The sequence below is a fragment of the Lissotriton helveticus genome, chromosome 4_1 (genome assembly GCF_964261635.1).
Source record: "Lissotriton helveticus chromosome 4_1, aLisHel1.1, whole genome shotgun sequence".
Taxonomy (NCBI): Eukaryota; Metazoa; Chordata; class Amphibia; order Caudata; family Salamandridae; genus Lissotriton; species Lissotriton helveticus.
The window spans coordinates 1,370,963,954-1,370,983,306 of NC_136063.1; the positions used below are offsets into that span (position 1 = coordinate 1,370,963,954).

At 39.3% G+C, this 19,353-nt stretch overlaps 1 protein-coding gene across 1 annotated transcript in view; it reads left to right on the plus strand.

Moving 5' to 3' along the window:
• DCDC2 (doublecortin domain containing 2) overlaps positions 1–19,353 on the plus strand; it is a 739,932-nt gene that overhangs the window by 423,651 nt on the left and 296,928 nt on the right. Inside the window, exons 6-7 of the mRNA XM_078687928.1 lie at positions 10,988–11,042; positions 19,113–19,314. Of these exons, the coding sequence (XP_078544054.1) occupies positions 10,988–11,042; positions 19,113–19,314 (257 nt within the window). The remainder of the gene's footprint in view (positions 1–10,987; positions 11,043–19,112; positions 19,315–19,353) is intronic.

Here is a 19,353-nt window from a genome sequence, read left to right on the forward strand (position 1 = left end):
AGCAATAAAGCATAGTATAAAAAAATTTAAATCAATCAAGCATGCACCAAAAGAAAATGATAAAACATGCTTTTGATCAAACATGCATCATAAAATATTCGATAAAATCGATGAAGCCAAAATATTTCATAAACTTGCTAAAAAGAGTCCCTGATTACAGTTCATACATTCATCACAGATGAAAATTGGGCAGCTAGTATTTATTATTATGTATGGGCACAGCAGTTAGTGGGTGCATTACTTGCACCTCATTCCAAGTCGCTTCCACAAGAGTGAGGAATTATGCACAATATTGCATGTATCAAGGTCAAGGGGTGCACAAACATACATTATGCTCAATGTGCACATGCAATTCTTAGTACTTCACACATTGAAAGTTATGAGGGCAGACCCCTACAGCAGATGCAATTTGTGCCTGAATTGTAATCCCATTTTCAGCATAAAACTGAAATTTGCATCCTTCACTGGATTACTGGCAAAACCGTAACCAGAGGAAAAAACGCCCCATTTCAAATTTTAGAGTTTGCAGTGAACTGAAACTCTTCCAATTTCTGGAGTAAACTATGCATTCACAGTGCAATCCACCAGCTGAATTTTCTTCACCAGAGTGATATTTTTATGGAAGAAATTCAGCCAGTTGATTGCACTGCATATTTAGACCTTTCAGAAACTGGAGCATAGTCATTCCCCTCCAAGCTCTAGCTGAGGCCATGAAAGGATTTCAGCATATTGGATTTATTTCACTACTCCTGATATCTTTTTTACTTCCTAGAAAGAGATTGCACATTTTGGCTTTTAACTTTATTCTTAGTACTGATTTTCTGCTCAGCTGAATCTAATAAGGCAGACAAGGTGTTTCAAATGCATTCCTGACCCTCAAGCAATATTTTCAAATGTAATCTGATACACATATCTCATGCAACTACATTGGACCACAATTACAAAATCAATAAATTGAGTTATTTTCTTACACATTGTGCCTTCAAATTACATAATGTATAACATAAATCATAATCATACTCAACTCAACTCAAAATCCTTTATTCGATTTTACTCATAAGATCATAAAAGTGTTTACAGTCACAGTTTATAAAAGACATAGTAAAAATGATTATAAACACAGGTATAAACATAATGCAAAAAATCATTATATCATAAAATCTAATTCATCAATATAAATACAATAAAAACATGATAAGCCATCCTGCTATATCTTAAGGGCCCAACTACTTTCTCTTTTTCGGACATGCCCAGAGAAATGAGGCTAGAGAAAAACAAGTGGTTGCAAATAAAGCCTACTTAGGAAGCTGAGTGATGGGGCTTCCGCACTGAGTTATGTCTAATATAAGGTCGACATGTTTCAGCCACAGGTTGCCCAGAGGGTCAAGTTGGCTTTCTTCATGACCTAGTGTCTCTATTTAAGGAATAGAGAAAAAAGAAAAGGGGTGTATGGACCAGGTTCCAGGTCTGAGTCATAGAATAATTATTCCAGAGAAGAAAGGCCTAAAACTACCTTAAGGCGGATAGATGCTGAGGGCGTGTGGGCCTGCTCCTTTTGCGGGTGCTTGTGCTGTCTCTGCCTCTCAGGTCTATGACTCAGACCTGGAACTAGAGGTCCACACACCCCTTTTTTTTCTCTATTACACATGTACTTATGGGTATTTCTAAGTTGTGAGTCACAGCTTGATGTTCGACTGTGTCAAAGGCTGCAGAGGGTTTAAGCAGTATCTGGGAGTGATGTTTCTGTCATTGTTAACTACTTTAAGGGTAACTGCTAAATGCTGCATCAGGGTAAGAAGCTGGATTGGTGGCCCTGTAGAAAATATTTCTTGCTGATTTGCTCCTGCATTTGGAGAGTGTCAATGATGTGGCAGGAGTTGACAAGATCATCTGGGTAAAGTTGAGTTTCTTCACAAAGGGAAGAACAGTTCCATCTTGATGTCCTCCACAAGGACTGCTTCTCCTCATATAGTTTTGACAATTGATGGTGAGAGAATGTCATCTGTTTTTGAGGTGGTGGTGAGGATGCACTGGATGTTTAGCAACTTCTGTGTGTGAGAGAACATTGAAGGCTGTCCACTTGAGGGTGAAGTGGGAGGTAGAATTGTTTTTGCACCTTTGGAAAATATGATTATTTAAACACTCTAGAACCTCTGACCAAAGTACTAGCTGAAAGCCAATTTACCAGGTTGAGACAGGGGAGTCAATGCACTGTTAATCCTGGACTCCTTTTGCATTACATGAGCATAGCGCATTCCAGATAACAATCAATCCTGTGAAACAACAGGATTATTTGTTTATTAGTGAGTTCTGAAAAACCTTTCACCATCGATGGACACACAAGAAACCACACCTTCAAAAGACTTTATTAAAACTAATGTCCTAATCTAGTGCTGATAATCTTTATAGTAATACCTATAAAAAGCAACACAGCATTGGTAGTGAAAGCAATTACTTCATTGTCACAGTTTTTAAATTTTGGCTGATCTACTCATCCTAAATTCAATACAGTGCGTAATGGTAAAACTCTATTGCTCAGTGCTGAAAAACCTTTTTGGGTGAATGTTCACTTTACAAATACACATTATTATACACATTTTATGTTATAGGAAATTTCTACTTAGCTGTATATGCTTACCATGACAATTTAGTCTAGCTGATATTCAGGAGTTAATATTTTAGTGGGGTGTAATTTATGACCTCGATATTCTGATTCTAATATAACAGATGCCAATTTTGTGTTTTTGAACTTGGACCTGATTTTATTTTGTCTTGTCAGTGAAGAAGTGATAAATCACTTGGCACTTATAGATTGACTGAAGAATTAGAGGATCTGGGAGGGGATTAATGCAGAACTTGACAGCCTCGAAGAGTAGTTTATTTCTATTAGCCGCTTGGCTTAGTAGTTCTGTAGAAAGTGGTCTTGGTAGAGGTAATCAGAGTTTTGTATCCAGAGCAGAGTTGTATGAGTAGTTCTCTTAGTGGATTATCAAGCAATTCCTGCAAGGGCTCATCAGTACCTTTCTGTAAAAATCAAAGGTTGTGCCTATTTCAGTCATTATTTAGAAAACGTCACATGGGACTTATTTCAAGTCAGAGCTATCATCAACAGGTATGCAGGCTCTGAATTTCACTTCTTCGCTTCCAGTATAAAGTAAATTTAAATCATAATCCTTCTTCAGTGCCAACTCATGAATACTGACACACAGATCTTCAATATCAATGTCTATAAAAAATTCTGGAAAGGAAGAATTTCCGTCATACATATATTCTTAACCCGTTCCATGCTTATGACGGTCCCCACGCCATCATGAGCCCCTTCTAAACATTTAGGTTGTTTTTGTTGAAGTTTCAACCAAATCTATTTGAGGAGTCTCCTCAGGATGCCGTCATCCACCTCTCACACCGCCATGGTGTTGAAGTATCCAATCTCTAATGTGTATTCCAATGCAGTTAAGGGACCATGTAAAATCTCAACTAGCGCGTATAAATTACAGTTTGTATTTAGCTGCGGCAGAATACCTCCGGGGGGTCCGAAAAACCTCAACTGGCACGTTTAAATCACCATCCTTCTTAAGCTATAGGAGTTATCCATATCCTTCAGTTCAATACCGCCACACGTCGGGAATGCGTCAAACCCCATTTGAGTGCGTACCATGGCTCTTTCCAAGCACAGTAGATCAACCTTTTGAGCCAATCCACAAAGCCGCCATGTTGATGAGATGCAGTATCTTGCTGCCTAAATACCCTCTTTGTTTGAATTCATTCTACATACACATCACAAATTCACTCAAAAAGTGCTGATGAAGTTAACAAACCAATAGTTATTTCTAGATTTGTTCTAAACCTATCACATGTAGCTGTGAAATGCCTCATTCCATTTTGGTGAAAAGTTGCCTAAAATGTTACATCTCTATCTTTCTTACACAAACACACATATACACAAAATCACACACACACTGCAACAACATAACATACTTCTTTCTTCACCTTGAACTGTAGAGAGAAAATATTGTGGCTTCCAAGTGAAAAATTCCACTGTCTAATTTGGAAACAAGTCACATTAAGGGGCCGATTATGATCGCGGACGGACTTTTGTCCGTCCGCGATCACTGAGGAGGAGGGAACGTCCGCATGGGCTGCGGCGTTTCCTCCTGTACGATTAGGATGTGACCGCCACCCTGGCGGTCACATCCTCTATTACTTACATTGCGGCGGGTGCGGCTTCAAGCTGCACCCGCAGCAATGTAAAAAATGCAGGTGTTGCATTTGTATGCAGAAAGAGGCAGGCACAGCACGGTGCCTGCCGCTTTCCGCATACAAATGCAGGAGGGTACCATAGGTACCCCCCATGTGCACCCCCCACCCACACTTCACCTAGGGGGCCCGCAACGGGCCCCCGCAGTGAAGTTACACATGCTTTTCCACGGCGGAAAAGCCGCCGTGGAAAAGCATGTTTCCCATCCCATCCTAATCTGGCTGACGGTGTCTGAGAGACACCGTCACCATATTAGAGCTTTTCCACCGCGGTTGTAAGCCAACCGCGGCGGAAAAGCAGCGGACGGAAACCAGGACCCACCAGCCATCCTAATGTGGCGGTGGGTCTTTGGTGGGTCCGCAGCGGATTTTCCGCATCCTCCGGGCCGGCGGTGGCTTCTGCCGGCCCAGTGGATGCGGAAAATCCGCTATCCTAATAAGCCCCTTAATACAGTGCATAAAATAGCTTAATCTTAATTCAGTGCTCAAAGACATGGCCTTTCCCTTAACCATCATGCTAGCCCTTGAACTTAGCAAGTTACAATACCTTCAGTATTCATCACTATAGATAGTTCTGAAATATTCTTTGCAATGTTCTTCCAAATGTCTCGTGTTTTGTAGTTAATGGAAAATGAGGCACAACGTTGATATGGCTTGTGATCTCAGATACTTCATTGACTAATTAGTTTAGTTACATGTGTTGATTGTGCATCATAATTTAATTAGACCTGGTTGAGTAGCTTCAAAGACTTCCATTAATAATCTACATTGACCTGCATCATATCTTGCTCATACGTTACATTCTCTAACTGTGATCATCATTCTATATTTATGTGCTTTCTTTCAATAATCTCGGAATATAGTAATTGACAAAGTGCATTGTAATGGTTGTATGGAATTACCACCTACGATATAATCAGCTGGGGAAATTACTGTTTTGCATTACACTTACCTAATTCGTTGAGCCATTCCTTAAACTGAGGCAGTGACCATCTCCCCCAGTTTATGTCAACTCTTTCCTTGCCCAACAGCATAGTTACTGCGACCCTGTGTGATTGAGGGATTTTTTTCACGTAAAGAGTTCAACAAACAGATCTAACTCCAAACTATTCGATGTCATTGTATTTACTGTCTCATTAACTTGTGACCACATGTCACTAATTGGAGGAATTTTCCAGGACAAATGCATGAAGCCTGCATCAGATGTAGCGTAAAGCAACAGTTTGAGTACTCGACTGTGCCATACTGTATCATACCAGTGGGAATCTAATAAACTCTGTTAAACAAATTGATGTCTATTAACTTATATTTTCCATTGGAGGAAACATTCAATGTATGCTGATAATAGGAAGACAACTGGCTTTCCGAGATTTCATATCCCAGATTCTTGATCAATATATACCTAACCTGGCTGTAGCAGGCACCGACAGTTCCCCGGTGGGCGTGAGGGGTGGGGGCTGGTTTTGTGCCCACAGGGACAACTTTTGTCTCCGGGGGCCGGTTTTGCAGAAGGGCTGCAATATCGTCCCCCTTGTACGAAAAGTGGGAGGGGTGCTTCTCGCTAGCAACCCCACCCCCCTCTCCTAGGGCTGGTCAAGCAGCAACCTGCCAGTGCTGGATTGCTGTTCCTAGTCCGGCCCTGATTGAGTATCGTACCCAGATAAGAAAACATTTCCACTCTGGTTAAAGACTGACCCTCTGCTGAGAGATTACAAGATTTTTTGTTCTTCGTGCCTGCCTAATACGATATCTTAAAATTTGTGGATAAGTCCAAGCTATTCATAAAATCAATAAATGTTCTGCAAGTCGTTGGAGACTCTTAGCTGTATGAACAATTAAAACTGCAATCTTCAGCGTATGCTGGAATAGCTCTTCCACCAACTTTTGGGACATCGGAACCAATATCAATGAGCACCTTCTCTAGCTGATTTATGTACATGATAAATAAAAAATTGGCCAGAATGCTGCCCTGATGGTCGCCTTTTTTATGTTCAAAGGGCTGGAAGCATTCCCCTTTAGATCCATAATAATAGACCCCTATTAGGCCACTGTCATAAAAGACACAAGTGTCTGGTCCGCCCCCCAAGGACCCCAGCTCAGTCCAGAGCTTGTCTTTGTTAACACATTCAAAGGCTGAGCTGAGGTCCATAAAGGCCAAGTGGGCTGAACTCCCCTTTGCCCTGTTGTATTTAGATATTAAGAGGTGCAGATGTAAGTTCTGCTCAACTGTGTTTTGCATGGGTCTGAACCCGTATTGCCGGAGTCAGATTTACTACTCCCACTCCCACATAAGCAACAGTAGGGAAAGGGCTGGGCTTTGATGGGGTCAAATTTACTCTTCCCACTCCAATCGAACCAAAGGCAGAGACAGTATTGGACTTTGTAGAGGTTAGATTTACTATTATTTACTATTCCGTCTCCAATGTATACGACAATAGAGAAAGAGTATGGAGGGGCTAGAATTACTATTCCTACTCCATTGTGAGCAACTGTAGGGAAAGTGATGTACTTTGGGAAAATTACTATTTCACACTACTATGAGCAACAGTAGTGAAAGTGTTGAGTTAGAAGAGGGTCAGATTTACTCTTTCCACTCCAACACAAGAAAACGCAGGGAAAGTATTGGACTTTGTAGATGTTAAATTTGCTATTCCTCCTCCAATGTAAGAAAAAGTAGGGAAAGAGGTGGACTTTGAAGGGTTCATATTTACTATTTCATCTCATTAATGTTTTTCAAATAACATTTAAATATAGAACAAAAGAAAAAATGTTTACATATTTAAAATAAAAAAAGATTCATAAATTAATCAATGAAATTCAATTCTAAAATTGCATTGTTAAGATTACTATTAAATAAAATCAATAGAATATATATATATAAAATAAATACACTCTACTCTACACTAACTAAAAAAATACAAACAATTTAAATTAATAACAGAAATTGAAAGATTAAACACTATTGAAAAAAGCAATTGAAATTAAAGCACTTAACACATGTAAAATTAATTTAAACAATTTTATAACTAAATACACGTTACGCTTAACAACCAATCAGCAATTTACTTAACCACTTGGATGCTAAGGCATGCTCATGATTTACACTAAATTTCCATTGAAATCAATGGAAACTCCATGACGAGTTACCCTTGTCATTAGCACTGAAGGGGTTAAAACAGCAAATAATTAAATAAAAATTAAACAATTCATTTACATAATGAATTTTCAGTTAATAAATTAAGGTACATAAAAAAGTAATTATAAATTAAAAACAATAATTTAAACTTTATATTTAACTTTTCACCTTTAACTGTTACACACCCAACAACCTGCTACTAAATTAAACATTTATAATTAGATTTAAAAAATAAATCACGTTAAATCACAAACTACACTAAAAAATAAAATGATTATAATACTGATAATTTATGATACAATAACTAATATTTATCAAATTAATCAATATATGTTATACAGCTTTTATATAGAAAATTATATTGTATACAGCGATATTAAAAAAAAAGAATGTAATTAAAAAACAATATTCTTGCCACCTGTAGTCTGTACCACAATATATCTGAGTTGAAAATATTTTTGACTTAACTATTTGTGTATTTCAGTATTTTATCCACAATATTCTGGTAAATCTCCCTCTTATTGGGGTTGCGCAGCTCTGTGCACTTAACAATACACTCCTGACCGTGTCAGTGCAGCAAATTATGTTGCTCCAGCGTTTTCAAGGATCCGTCACTAGACCGCACCACTATTGTAAAGGAGATTTGGCCCACTAGTGATGCTATCTCACATAACCCATCAATGCCACAGCTGGCTTTAAAATGCTATAGAATGTGCCTGAACGTGCCCAGCTAGTCGACTGCTGTAGTGGTTGCGTCAAGTGCTGCAGGAAATCTCCAATGTAGGTATGTGTACTTCTTCAGCAGCAGTCCAGGACCCAGCTAAGTGCACCATATTCCCCAGACAGCCAGTCCTGTCAGGATAAAAGATACCCTTCACTACTAATTCTTAAGTCCTGTGTTTCGCAATGACCACAGTTTGGAAAGATGCTTCCCCTCAAGCATATTCTAATGGAATAATGTGGCGTCCGGGGATAATGATGGGTGGGACCAGGAATGCCTGCATCTTTGCTCCTGCATGGTCATGAGTGTCCAACCTCGCCAAGCCATTCATATCATACTCTTGCATCTCAGTGGCTCACCTTGATCACATTGCAGGGCTCCATGGAGTCAGGCTGTCCCAGGTTACTATCCTGGTTGCTTGCACGATATACCACTGGCAACAGTTCTCAGTGGGGCACTGCTTGTCCGTAAGTGCCTCCGCAGCTGGGATTCTCGTGGTGCCTGCAAGGGATACACAGGCCATGAGAGCCGGTGAAACAGCCTGACCCCCTCAGCTCAGGCCTCCTGCAGCCGGGGGAACTGCCAAACCCACCACTGCATTCTCTACTTACCCAGTATAATGGAACGGTAGACCTGACGATGTCTAGGATGATGCTCCAGCGCTCAAAGGCAAATTTTCCATCACTTTTCACTTGGAAGTTGGATTCTGGAACAATTTGTTCCTGCAGTGTGAGCTATTCTTTGAGAGGTTGCTGCCTAGTCTGTCCTAAGGAAGAAGCCTGCTTGAATTGTTTGGAGGGTATCTAAACGGCGATATACACAAATGTTGAGCGTGCCAACTTAGCACTTGATCTTCAAGCCTGAATTTATATAGATCTGTTTTCTGCAAACTGGATCATAGTTGACACACTTTCTTTTTCTTACAATCACCGGCACACTTATTCACTATTATCACTAAGCACTATCACTGCACTGATCTGTGGAGCACCTATTTGCATATGGGAAACAGCCTTTACTCCGAAGTTTTTACTTCATAGTACAGGTTCCATGCATTTTTTAGATCATACAGACTGTTGGCATGCAGATCTTTACATCCCAATACCAACCACGCATTTCAGGATAATTAAAAAAGGGGACTTGCGGGTCTCCCCCCAAAAATATATCATTATAAATTACTAACAAATGCGTAAACGACAAATGGACTTAAAAAATGTATTGACTTAATGTATACATTTTTAACTGTAGGTGGAAGTGTTACGTTGTGATAGAATTTTTCAGAGGCAGTAAGCATGGTAAAAGTATGCGTAGTAGTGGAATGCGTGGTGAAGGTAATTGTATTGTGAATGAATGTAAATGCGTGGTAGTGGTATGCTTTGTGAAATGTGCGATGTAAAGACGTGCCAGGTGAAAGAAGGCGTGGTAATGCCATAGAACCTTTTTGTGTATATATATATAGTACCTTGAAAACGCTATTTTCAAAACTAGAGAAAGCCCAAGAACGAGAAGTGCGAAAATGGTGGGAGGCCACCTCATTAGAAAGGTACATAGAATGTGGCAGGATACCAAGAGGGTTACGTATTTATACGGTACCTTCATATGAAAACCCGGATCCTGAGCTACTTAAAGACTGGGCAGAATACACGGCAGAGTCAGCAAAAGGAATGGTGCGAATGCTGATCAAATATGCATGGAGTGATAGAGATAAATGCATGAAAGACATAACAGACATGGAAGAACAAATAGCAAAAGAAAAAGATTCTAAAGAAAAGGAAGATCTAAGGGATACCATGAATAAAAGGATCAAAGACTATGAACTAACTATTCAAAAAAGAAAACAATCAAAATTCCTCAGAGACGAGCAAGATTACCTCACAGGAAGAATTCTAACGTTCGCCAGAAAATTTGATGCCACTAGAAAACGTATGGCCCAGACGAACGTAACACCTATTAATGAGGATACTGAGGAATCTGAAGTCTCAGAAGGAGAACAAACGGAGGGCACCAAAGAAAAAACGAATGCAACTGGACACAGAAACGTGCAACCATATATATATATATATATATATATATATATATATATATATATATATATATATATATATATATATATATGTGTGTGTGTGTGATTACTATTGTTGTACTGGTGATTAAAGGAGTGCTAATGTAGTACATAGGTAGCACTTCTTTCAGAGTTCCAAGGTGAGTACTTAACAGTATTTTGAAAAGGAACTGCTGTTTTCCTGATTCTACTTGTTTACCCAGGTTCCCAGAAATACCAGGCTGCCCTTATTTTCTGAAATTCGGGTGATGGGCATGTAGTTAGTGAAAAAGAAGATTATATTTGACTGATTTGATCGAAACATGACACCAGCCACTGGAGTGCTTTCAGAATGGGGCCATCTTGGTGGATGCTCTCTGTCACCCCTTGCAAGGACAATTCCTGTTCTCAATTTGATAATCTCCTGGTAATGGAAGAGAAAAAGTCATATAGAAGTCAGTGGATACATTTTTACTGCCATAAAATTGAATACTTTTGGTTAATAGGCTACACTCCTTTTCTGCAATCACTTGTAACGTATACCTATCATTAGTGAGAATACAAGAGTATATGCTCAGATCAAGCACACATGTATAAGCTCCCTCAATCTTCAACATTATTAACTGCTAATAATATTTTGAAACATTTATCACATGACTTTATAATGGGAAAGACCTATAATCTAAAAGTTGCAAAGCTACTAGGGGGTAAGAATGTTTTTTAGTTTTGTTCAGAGAAGCTTCTTTAGATGCATCAAGTTGTTCACCACACATTAAATGGAAAGCATTTAAAATCCACCTTCTTTGATAACTGTTTGGATATTTTTGTTTTGCAGTCCGAAAGCCTCTTCTCTTCCACCAATCAATGGATCTAGAAAGTACAAGGAGGGTGTAAGTAGACCATTTATATATATATTTTTTAATCTGTGTTATTTCATATCATAAAAAATAAAAATTGCTCTCAGGTTTATCCACTTCACATTAGGGGGTCGATTCCGATCCGTTAAAAATCTCCGTCCGTACGACTCGCATCCGGAGCCGTTTCCGTACGACGGATTCCGATCCCGGTCGGGCGACCCGGACGCGATTCGTACGGTCCACGTCGATTCGTATGGAAAAGCGCACGATCACCTACACACCGTACGGCGCGTACCCCCCATGATCGCAGGGGTACGCGCCGTACCCCTGCGATCATGGGGGTACGTGTCATACACCCAGCGTACATGGGGGTACGTGCCGTACACCCAGCGTACATGGGGTACGGCACGTACCCCATGTATGCTGGGTGTACGGCACGTACCCCCATGATCGCAGGGCTACGGCGCGTACCCCTGCGATCATGGGGGGTACGCACCGTACCCGGGGGGGCCTTCCGTACCTGTTTCGGGGCGAACTCTGACTGTACGACAGTTTCCAGCTCCCGTAGAAAAAGGGTCATACGGAGCATACACAACACAGATCGTACTTGCCAGGTCGTAAAAAGCAGCCGCGAACTGTATGAACGTCGTGTACAGCGGCTTCCGAGGGCAATTTGTACGGGGATTTTATTCGTACGGTCCCTGGTACGATTCGGACGGATAGCTGCATCGGGTGTGGATCGTACTACGTCGTTCGTACGGAGACGGTTACGGGTACGATTCGTACGGAAAAAATGCTCCGTACGACGATTCGGAGCGCTTTTTACGGGATCGGAATCGACCCCTAGGTAGGGTTGTTCTTTTTTGTGTGGAGCAGTGTAGGAAAGTGGGTGATTAGTAGGTGGGGGTATTCACCCTCAGCTAGTAATAATACCAGTCACTAATAGGCCCAGTCAAGTCTCAGCAAATTAATCCTTCTCAACCCTTAGTAGTTTAGCAAACGAGCAGTTCAGCTTAATTTAGGATACTAGTATGTGTAAAGCATTTAATATCACCAAAACAGTAAAGAAGTAAAGGTCACAACAGAATGAAAATCCAGCACCATATATAAACATAGAGAATATTTGTATCCTCAAAATAACACGAAATGACAAAACTCTGATGTAGGAAACTGGAGATATGAATTTACAAAGATTAAATATAAATTGTGCATTCTAGTGCCAAAAAGCTTAAAGCACCACTCGCGGCTATCTGGTCACACTGGACCGGGACAAAGTCAAAGTTTTAAGCTGACCGGGATGGAGCGTGGGTCAGATAGGCTGAGGGCTAGGTCCCTGTCAAACGTTTACCTTCGGACTTAGGGTAAAGTAACAAGGGGATAGTACCACCAGAACTTCACTTTTAGCAACGTTCTGGTGTCGCTAGGCCCTTCTCCATATTTACAAAGCGGCGCTAACCTACTATGAGTGGCTTAATGCCACCTTGTAAATATGGCCCCTTTGCTTGAAAGGGGCGTGGAATGTGTGTTGCAGTGGGCATTCCACCGCAACACCCATTGCATTTTGAGGTTGGCTCAGATTTACAAGGATGTGTAAATCTGAGACAGCGTCAAAAACGAACACCATGCAATAGAATGGCGCAACAAGGAGAAATACTTTTATTTCTCCTCATTTTTGCTTTTACTATATGTGCTGCATTCTGCTGCAGACATGGAAAGAGTAAAAGACCATTAATGATTGTTTATGTGCAGGAAGGTGTCCCTTTCTGCACACAAACAATCATTAAATAATGACGATTTGCTACTTCTATGTGTGTTGCAGAATGCAGCACACATAGAAGCAGCACATCACCTTTATTGGTTGTTTATGTGCAGGAAGGGACACCTTCCTGCACATAATCAAATAGTCCCTGGAAAAGTCAAAGAGGTGTCTTAGTGCAATAATTACTTTTGCATGTGCTTCTTTCCCTGTTCTATTGGCATTGAAGGACTTTTCTTTGTGAGGTTATGCATTATGCATACCACTTGCTCGCTGTCCAACATTTGACAACACAAAAGCACTGAAATACCTTTTGCCACCGTAGAAAGTACTTAGACCTTGCAACTCAATTCTACTGTTCATGGAACCGTGATCCTGGATTCAATTTTGTCAGACTCCTAATCCGGTCTCTATGGATATTCACAACAAATCTACTTGGGAAGTTTGTTTGCTTGTGAGAAGACTTTTGGCTTTTTGGAATTGTGTCTGTGAGAATCTCCTGTGTGCCCAAAAGAAGCTGCTAACTTGTGCTGACTATCCAGTTAATATGGAGGGCTGGGATCCTGAAACGAGCTACACCCAGTTATCTGGGACAGCCTGATTCCTCTGTGGGATAACCTCCAAACCTTTGCTGTTAGTGGACAACTTCCCTGAAAGGTCCTTAGAGAAAACAACTTGCAATAACTGTGTTATCGCGAAAAAGACATGTGCATCGAGTTAACTGGATTTGCCCAAACAAGTCCATTTTCTAAGGCATCATCACAGATTGTGAAACTCTCAAAGCAGCACAGAGCTTATCATGGTAAATACCTACAGTTAGGCCCTGTAGCATTGCGGGTGCTGAAGTCCTCTCATATTTCTTTTATTTTTTTCAAATTAGAGTTTATTTAAAAAAATTTGGTCTGGGCCCTTGCATTTCATATAATGATATAACTTGAGATACTTTCATCACAAATTAAAAAGCGGATATGAAACATTTACTGATCTTAAAAACAGGCTATAAAAATTGTTGTGAAAAAAGCTACACCATGGAAACATACAGTGCAGAAAAAAACATCCATTCCATACACAGCAGCCAGCCGCGGCCCGTGGAGGGAGTTACGGTGGGGCAGGGAGGTGGGGAGGGGCGGGGTGGAGGGTGCTAAAAACCGGCATATGGATAATTGCAGGTAAGTAAACAGTTTAATTAATAAAACGACTTTCGTAGCGCGCACTGCATCGCATTTTGCGATGCAAGGCGCACTACCAAATTCGTTTTATTATCTCTACATAGGAAGAGCTATCCTAAGTAACTTGTCATTAGAATACTAAACGTAACTGGAATCAGGGATGGATATAAGTTTGCAGTATATCTGTATAACCAACTCCCTTTTCTTCAAATGAAATAGGAAATTCCTGGAAATCAAAAATCTGTCAATATAAAAATCACAGAAATACATGTGCACCTCTTACTATGTTTAGAATACCTAACCCAAGATTCGTCACTGTACACTGTTTTGTAGAATATGACAATAGCTTCTATTTGGCTTTTGCAGAACTGCAAAATAAGGAATACCATTAGTATCCTATTATACCCTAGAACTCGTAACCTCCTGTGTTAAGAGGGCAGATACAACTAACAGAGTCAAAAGAGTTCACATAAATATGCAAGCAATAACTCAAAAGATACTTTTCTTTAAACATGACTTCTAGATACTGTAATCCTAAGTATCCATAGAATAGTCTATTAGGAAGCAACAGGTCTTGGAAACTAAAATCTGAGATCTGTGAAGCGAGGTCCTGCCTGTAACAAGATCCTAGCATAAGGCCCTATCAAAGGATGCTGTGAATCATAAAGAAATTTATACCTGGGGATACAAGATGACCACCTTCTCTACAGACATACAAGAGTGCATGGCCAGTTGGGAATTGTAGTTCCCTTGCAGCCAACTTCTTCAAAGTCTGCATGCACATACTTGAATTTAGTCAGAGCTAGCATTCCGCGATGACTGACAACCATTACCTCACTGAAACACACTCAGCGTGAGTAGCTTCAAAGTACTGATTTACAGAACAGAGAACCCACTGAGCAGTAACTTCACCTTCCTCATGACAGTTACTTCACAGTATCGTTGTCATAGGAAGTCTAGCCTCATGTCATACTGTCATGCAGCAGTGTCTGATGATAATCCACCCCACTTCCACAATGGGGTTCTGCCTGTATTTGGGCAAATACTATATAAGCAGAGCAAAATACTGGGTGGAAGGGGGCATGAGATGACGAGGGATAGGAGATGACCAGGTCTTTATAGTCTTGTTACTGGCAGTTGTCTCTGAGCTCCGGTTTTTCAGAGTAGAAATATCACGGACTGGTGTTCTCAAACATGTAAGCACACCCTATTACAGAAGTATGTATAAATTGTATTTGTCCAATAAACAACCATAAATATGTAATGATATTGTCTGAGGTACAACGCATGTTTTTCCTAACTGGTTGGCAAATGGCAGGCCACAGGAAACCTAAGCCACAGATTGAAGAGGGAAATTGGTGTAACAAATTTATGAAAGATCATTGATAGGCCCATGAACAGCAAGACTGGCTCCAGCAATAGCTGTAGGTTACAAAGACTCTGATGTAGCTGCTCCTGTCACACACATGCATGTGGTTAGCAGCAGATATTAAATATATATGAGGTAATGCTTTTGGGCATCAGTACTTGGTTTACCTAACCTGCTCTAGACAACACTGAGTTCAATTTTGTGGCATGAATGTCAATACATTTTACAGGATTTGATCAAAAGCAATTTTTGTTAGAGTAACACTCCTGAAAGTAAATGGTCAGAAAGGCAAAAGCATAATACCAAAGGCAAAACCAAAACAATATCTGTAAATTGTGGTAAAACAAGTAGTGCGAGGGAGTAGAAATTTATGAATGAACTAGGATGCCAATAGGTAAAGCCAGTTCAATGTGGGAATTTGCCTGGCACTGTCCCAGGCACTAGTATTCTAGGAAGCACTGTTGCCTACAGTGACCCGGATATCTCAAACCCATTCACCTCTATTCTGCCTAGCTTTCTAGGTGCCTCAGCTGCTCCAGCTGCCACATACCAGTCTACCCTCACTTTGCAGGAAAATGGCTCCCAATCCTCTTCTTCTATATCCCAGTCCCATACTGAGACCCCAGTTTTTTTTGCTTATTCCGGACACATACTCCGGGCTATATGCAAATGGAGTATATTTTTGACAGTATGCCAGTCTAATATTAAGTGATTTTACCTGTCAATTTGCTTTGACAGGAATGTGTTTATACATCTAATACATGTTCCATATAGCTGTACTCCATATGTGTTAAGAGTTTAGCGCTTAAATCCTGCATATATGTTTTAGCACGCCTCATTGAACTAGCTACTCCATGATAGGACCATTGTGTTTCCTGCACAGCGCCGGTTCATTTTACAGCATTTTAAACTCCTGAAAGGTCTATGAAATTACTACTAGTTAGGTTGGTTAATAGTAATTGCAAACAATAATATTCTGTTGCAGTACAATTCCTATGAACTTTGCGGCTGCACTCACTGTGAAAGGCTCTTGAGACGCGAGAGATTGTTCAGAATCGGATTGCTATTCTATCCCACTGAGAAAGCTGATCACTATCGTGGTGATGTAGTAGGGTTCTAGAAGAAGAGTATTCAACTTTCTTCATAGTAGACTTGCCTCGGCTATCAATGCATCTTCAGTGCAGGTCCACAATTAATTTCTTTCAAAGCATTTCCTTACGGGTTCCAATGCATCATAACTTTTGTTCATGCTCTGAGTCAAAATTTGATGGTGACAAATAGGTCCTGGTCTCAAAACATAAGAACTAGTGCTCACCACCTGCACAAATTAAGCACTGCAGACAACAAACTGTGCCAGAACTTGTATTGTTGTGATGGTGACATCCTTGAAAGAGCAAACCAGAGAAGTATAGAGTGTTTTTGAATGGCTTTGCCATGTAAGTAAGACACACCGGATCACTGACTAAATATCGAGGGACAAAATATAGACTACCCAAAATATAGATTCCAAAATATCGACAGACAAAATATCGAATTCCTATCTACAAACAGGTAAGTACCAAAATATCGAACCCAAAATATTGTTTATATATATATACATTATAAAAATATCGAATTTCTTAAAAGTAATGTAAAATTAAAAATATATTAAAAATAAATAGCTAAAATATACTTAAAAATACTTAAATTACCTTAAAATTATTAAATAACTAATTTAACTTATAAACAAAATACAATCATATCTGTTAAAACATATATATATATTAACATAATAGTAATAAAAAATACACAATATCATTACTGTAGGAGAGCGGGGGTGTAAAAATTACTATTCCCACTCCTGGAAGTGCAACGGTAGGGAAAGCGTTGGATAGCGTAGGGGTAAAAATTACTATTCCCACTCCAAAGAGTGCAACAGTAGGGAAAGCGTTGGATAGCGTAGGGGTATAAATTACTATTCCCACTCCAGAGAGTGCAGCAGTAGGGAAAGCGTTGGATAGCGTAAGAGTAAAAATTACTATTCCCACTCCAGACAGTGCAACAGTAGGGAAAGCATTGGATAGCGTAGGGGTAAAAATTACTATTCCCACTCCAGAGAGTGCAACAGTAGGGAAAGCGTTGGAAAGCACAGGGGTAAAAATTACTATTCCCACTCCAGAGAGTGCAACAGTAGGGAAAACGTTGGATAGCGTAGGGGTAAAAATTACTATACCCACTCCAGAGAGTGCAACAGTAGGCAAAGCGTTGGATAGTGTAGGGGTAAAAATTTATATTCCCACTCCAGAGAGTGCAACAGTAGGGAAAGCGTTGGATAGCGTAGGGGTAAAATTTACTATTCCCACTCCAGAGAGTGCAACAGTAGGGAAAGCGTTGGATAGCGTAGGGGTAAAAATTACTATTCCCACTCCAGAGAGTGCAACAGTAGGGAAAGCGTTGGATAGCATAGGGGTACATTTTACTATTCCCACTCTAGTGAAAATAAATTAATATAATTCACATAATTATCAATTAATCAATTAATAAAAATTAATTATCAATTAAGAATTAATAAATTATCAATTAAAAATTAATTACAATTTGTTCAAAATAAATACCAATAAATTAATTAACATATTTAATTAATTATAATTAAATTCCTTCCCACCCTATTCCCCTATAAACCCACAACCTGCTACAGAAAATAAATTAATATTATTCACATAATTATCAATTAATACATTAATAAAAAATAATCATTTAAGAATTACATAATTACCAATAAAAAATTAATTAACAATTTAATCAAAATGAATACCAATTAATTAATTAACATATTTAATTAATTATAATTAAATTACTTCCCACCCTATTCCCCTATAAATCCACAACCCTCTACAGAATTAAATTACACAATAATTAAATAACATAAAATTAATTATTTAAAATAAATTACAAAAATATATACACTTTTCACACATATACTAACATAAAAAACACTTTTAAAAATTCGATATTATTAAAAACTTGATATTTTTAATAAACTATATTATGTACTTTGATATTTTGACAGTCTATATTTTTTAAATCGATATTACATTACTTACCTTCAAAATGATATTTTTGATGTCTATATTCTGTCCATTCAATATTTTGTCCATTCTATATTTTGGACTCGATATTTTGGTTTGTCTATATTTTGGAATCGATATTTTGACCATTTACCGACACACCCTCTCTTATGTGTAGAAGACTGTTTTGGGTAAAACTGTTGCAGACAAGGCTTTTGTAAATGAGGCAAGGACTGCTCTGGGTGATGTTTGATTCATTTATCAGACCTTCATCCTATCCTATTGACTAAAGAACTCATAAGCAAGAAGTTCATAAACTGACAACTATTTTGTTTATCATGGATGATTCAAGGCGAGAGAAACTGCGTTCCAAGAGTTCTTTCTCATCTTTCGGATTCTATTTGAAGATCACTCCAAAAACACTGATGTATATTCAGATCTTTATTCATTCTCATATCCAAACTCATAAAGTTAGATTAGGCCACCCAACGTGTTCTGTTCCTTAAAGAAACTTCCTCAGGGCACTTATAATAGATAGTCGTGTATGTGGAATGCAGAGTTTCAGTCACAGGTCAAAAAGAGTGTAAAGGCATGGTTGCCAAATCCAAGTTGTAGAACGTGTGTAGGTTGGAGTTTGGCAATGTATCGAATTCATACCACTCCTACCTTTGTATATTAGTGTATATGTTTAAAGAAACAAGATGGTTGTTTTTAGTCTCACTTTAAAAGCGAATCTTATACATATTTTTCCTTTCTTTGCAGGTGAATGATCGACAGTCTAAATCTACTGAAGGATACACTGATTCTGCAGATGCCTTACTATCCCCTCAGCCTCTGAAGAGAAAAGTGGGGAAACAGAGGGCAGCCAGCCAGGAAGAAACACTGTTTCCCAATAAACCTGTCAAAGTTACACATAGCACCAGAGCGGAGAACTCAAACTCTGTCTTTATTTATCCAGAGAACGGTAAGGGCGTGGCTGATGCATCATTTAATTCATCGTAGT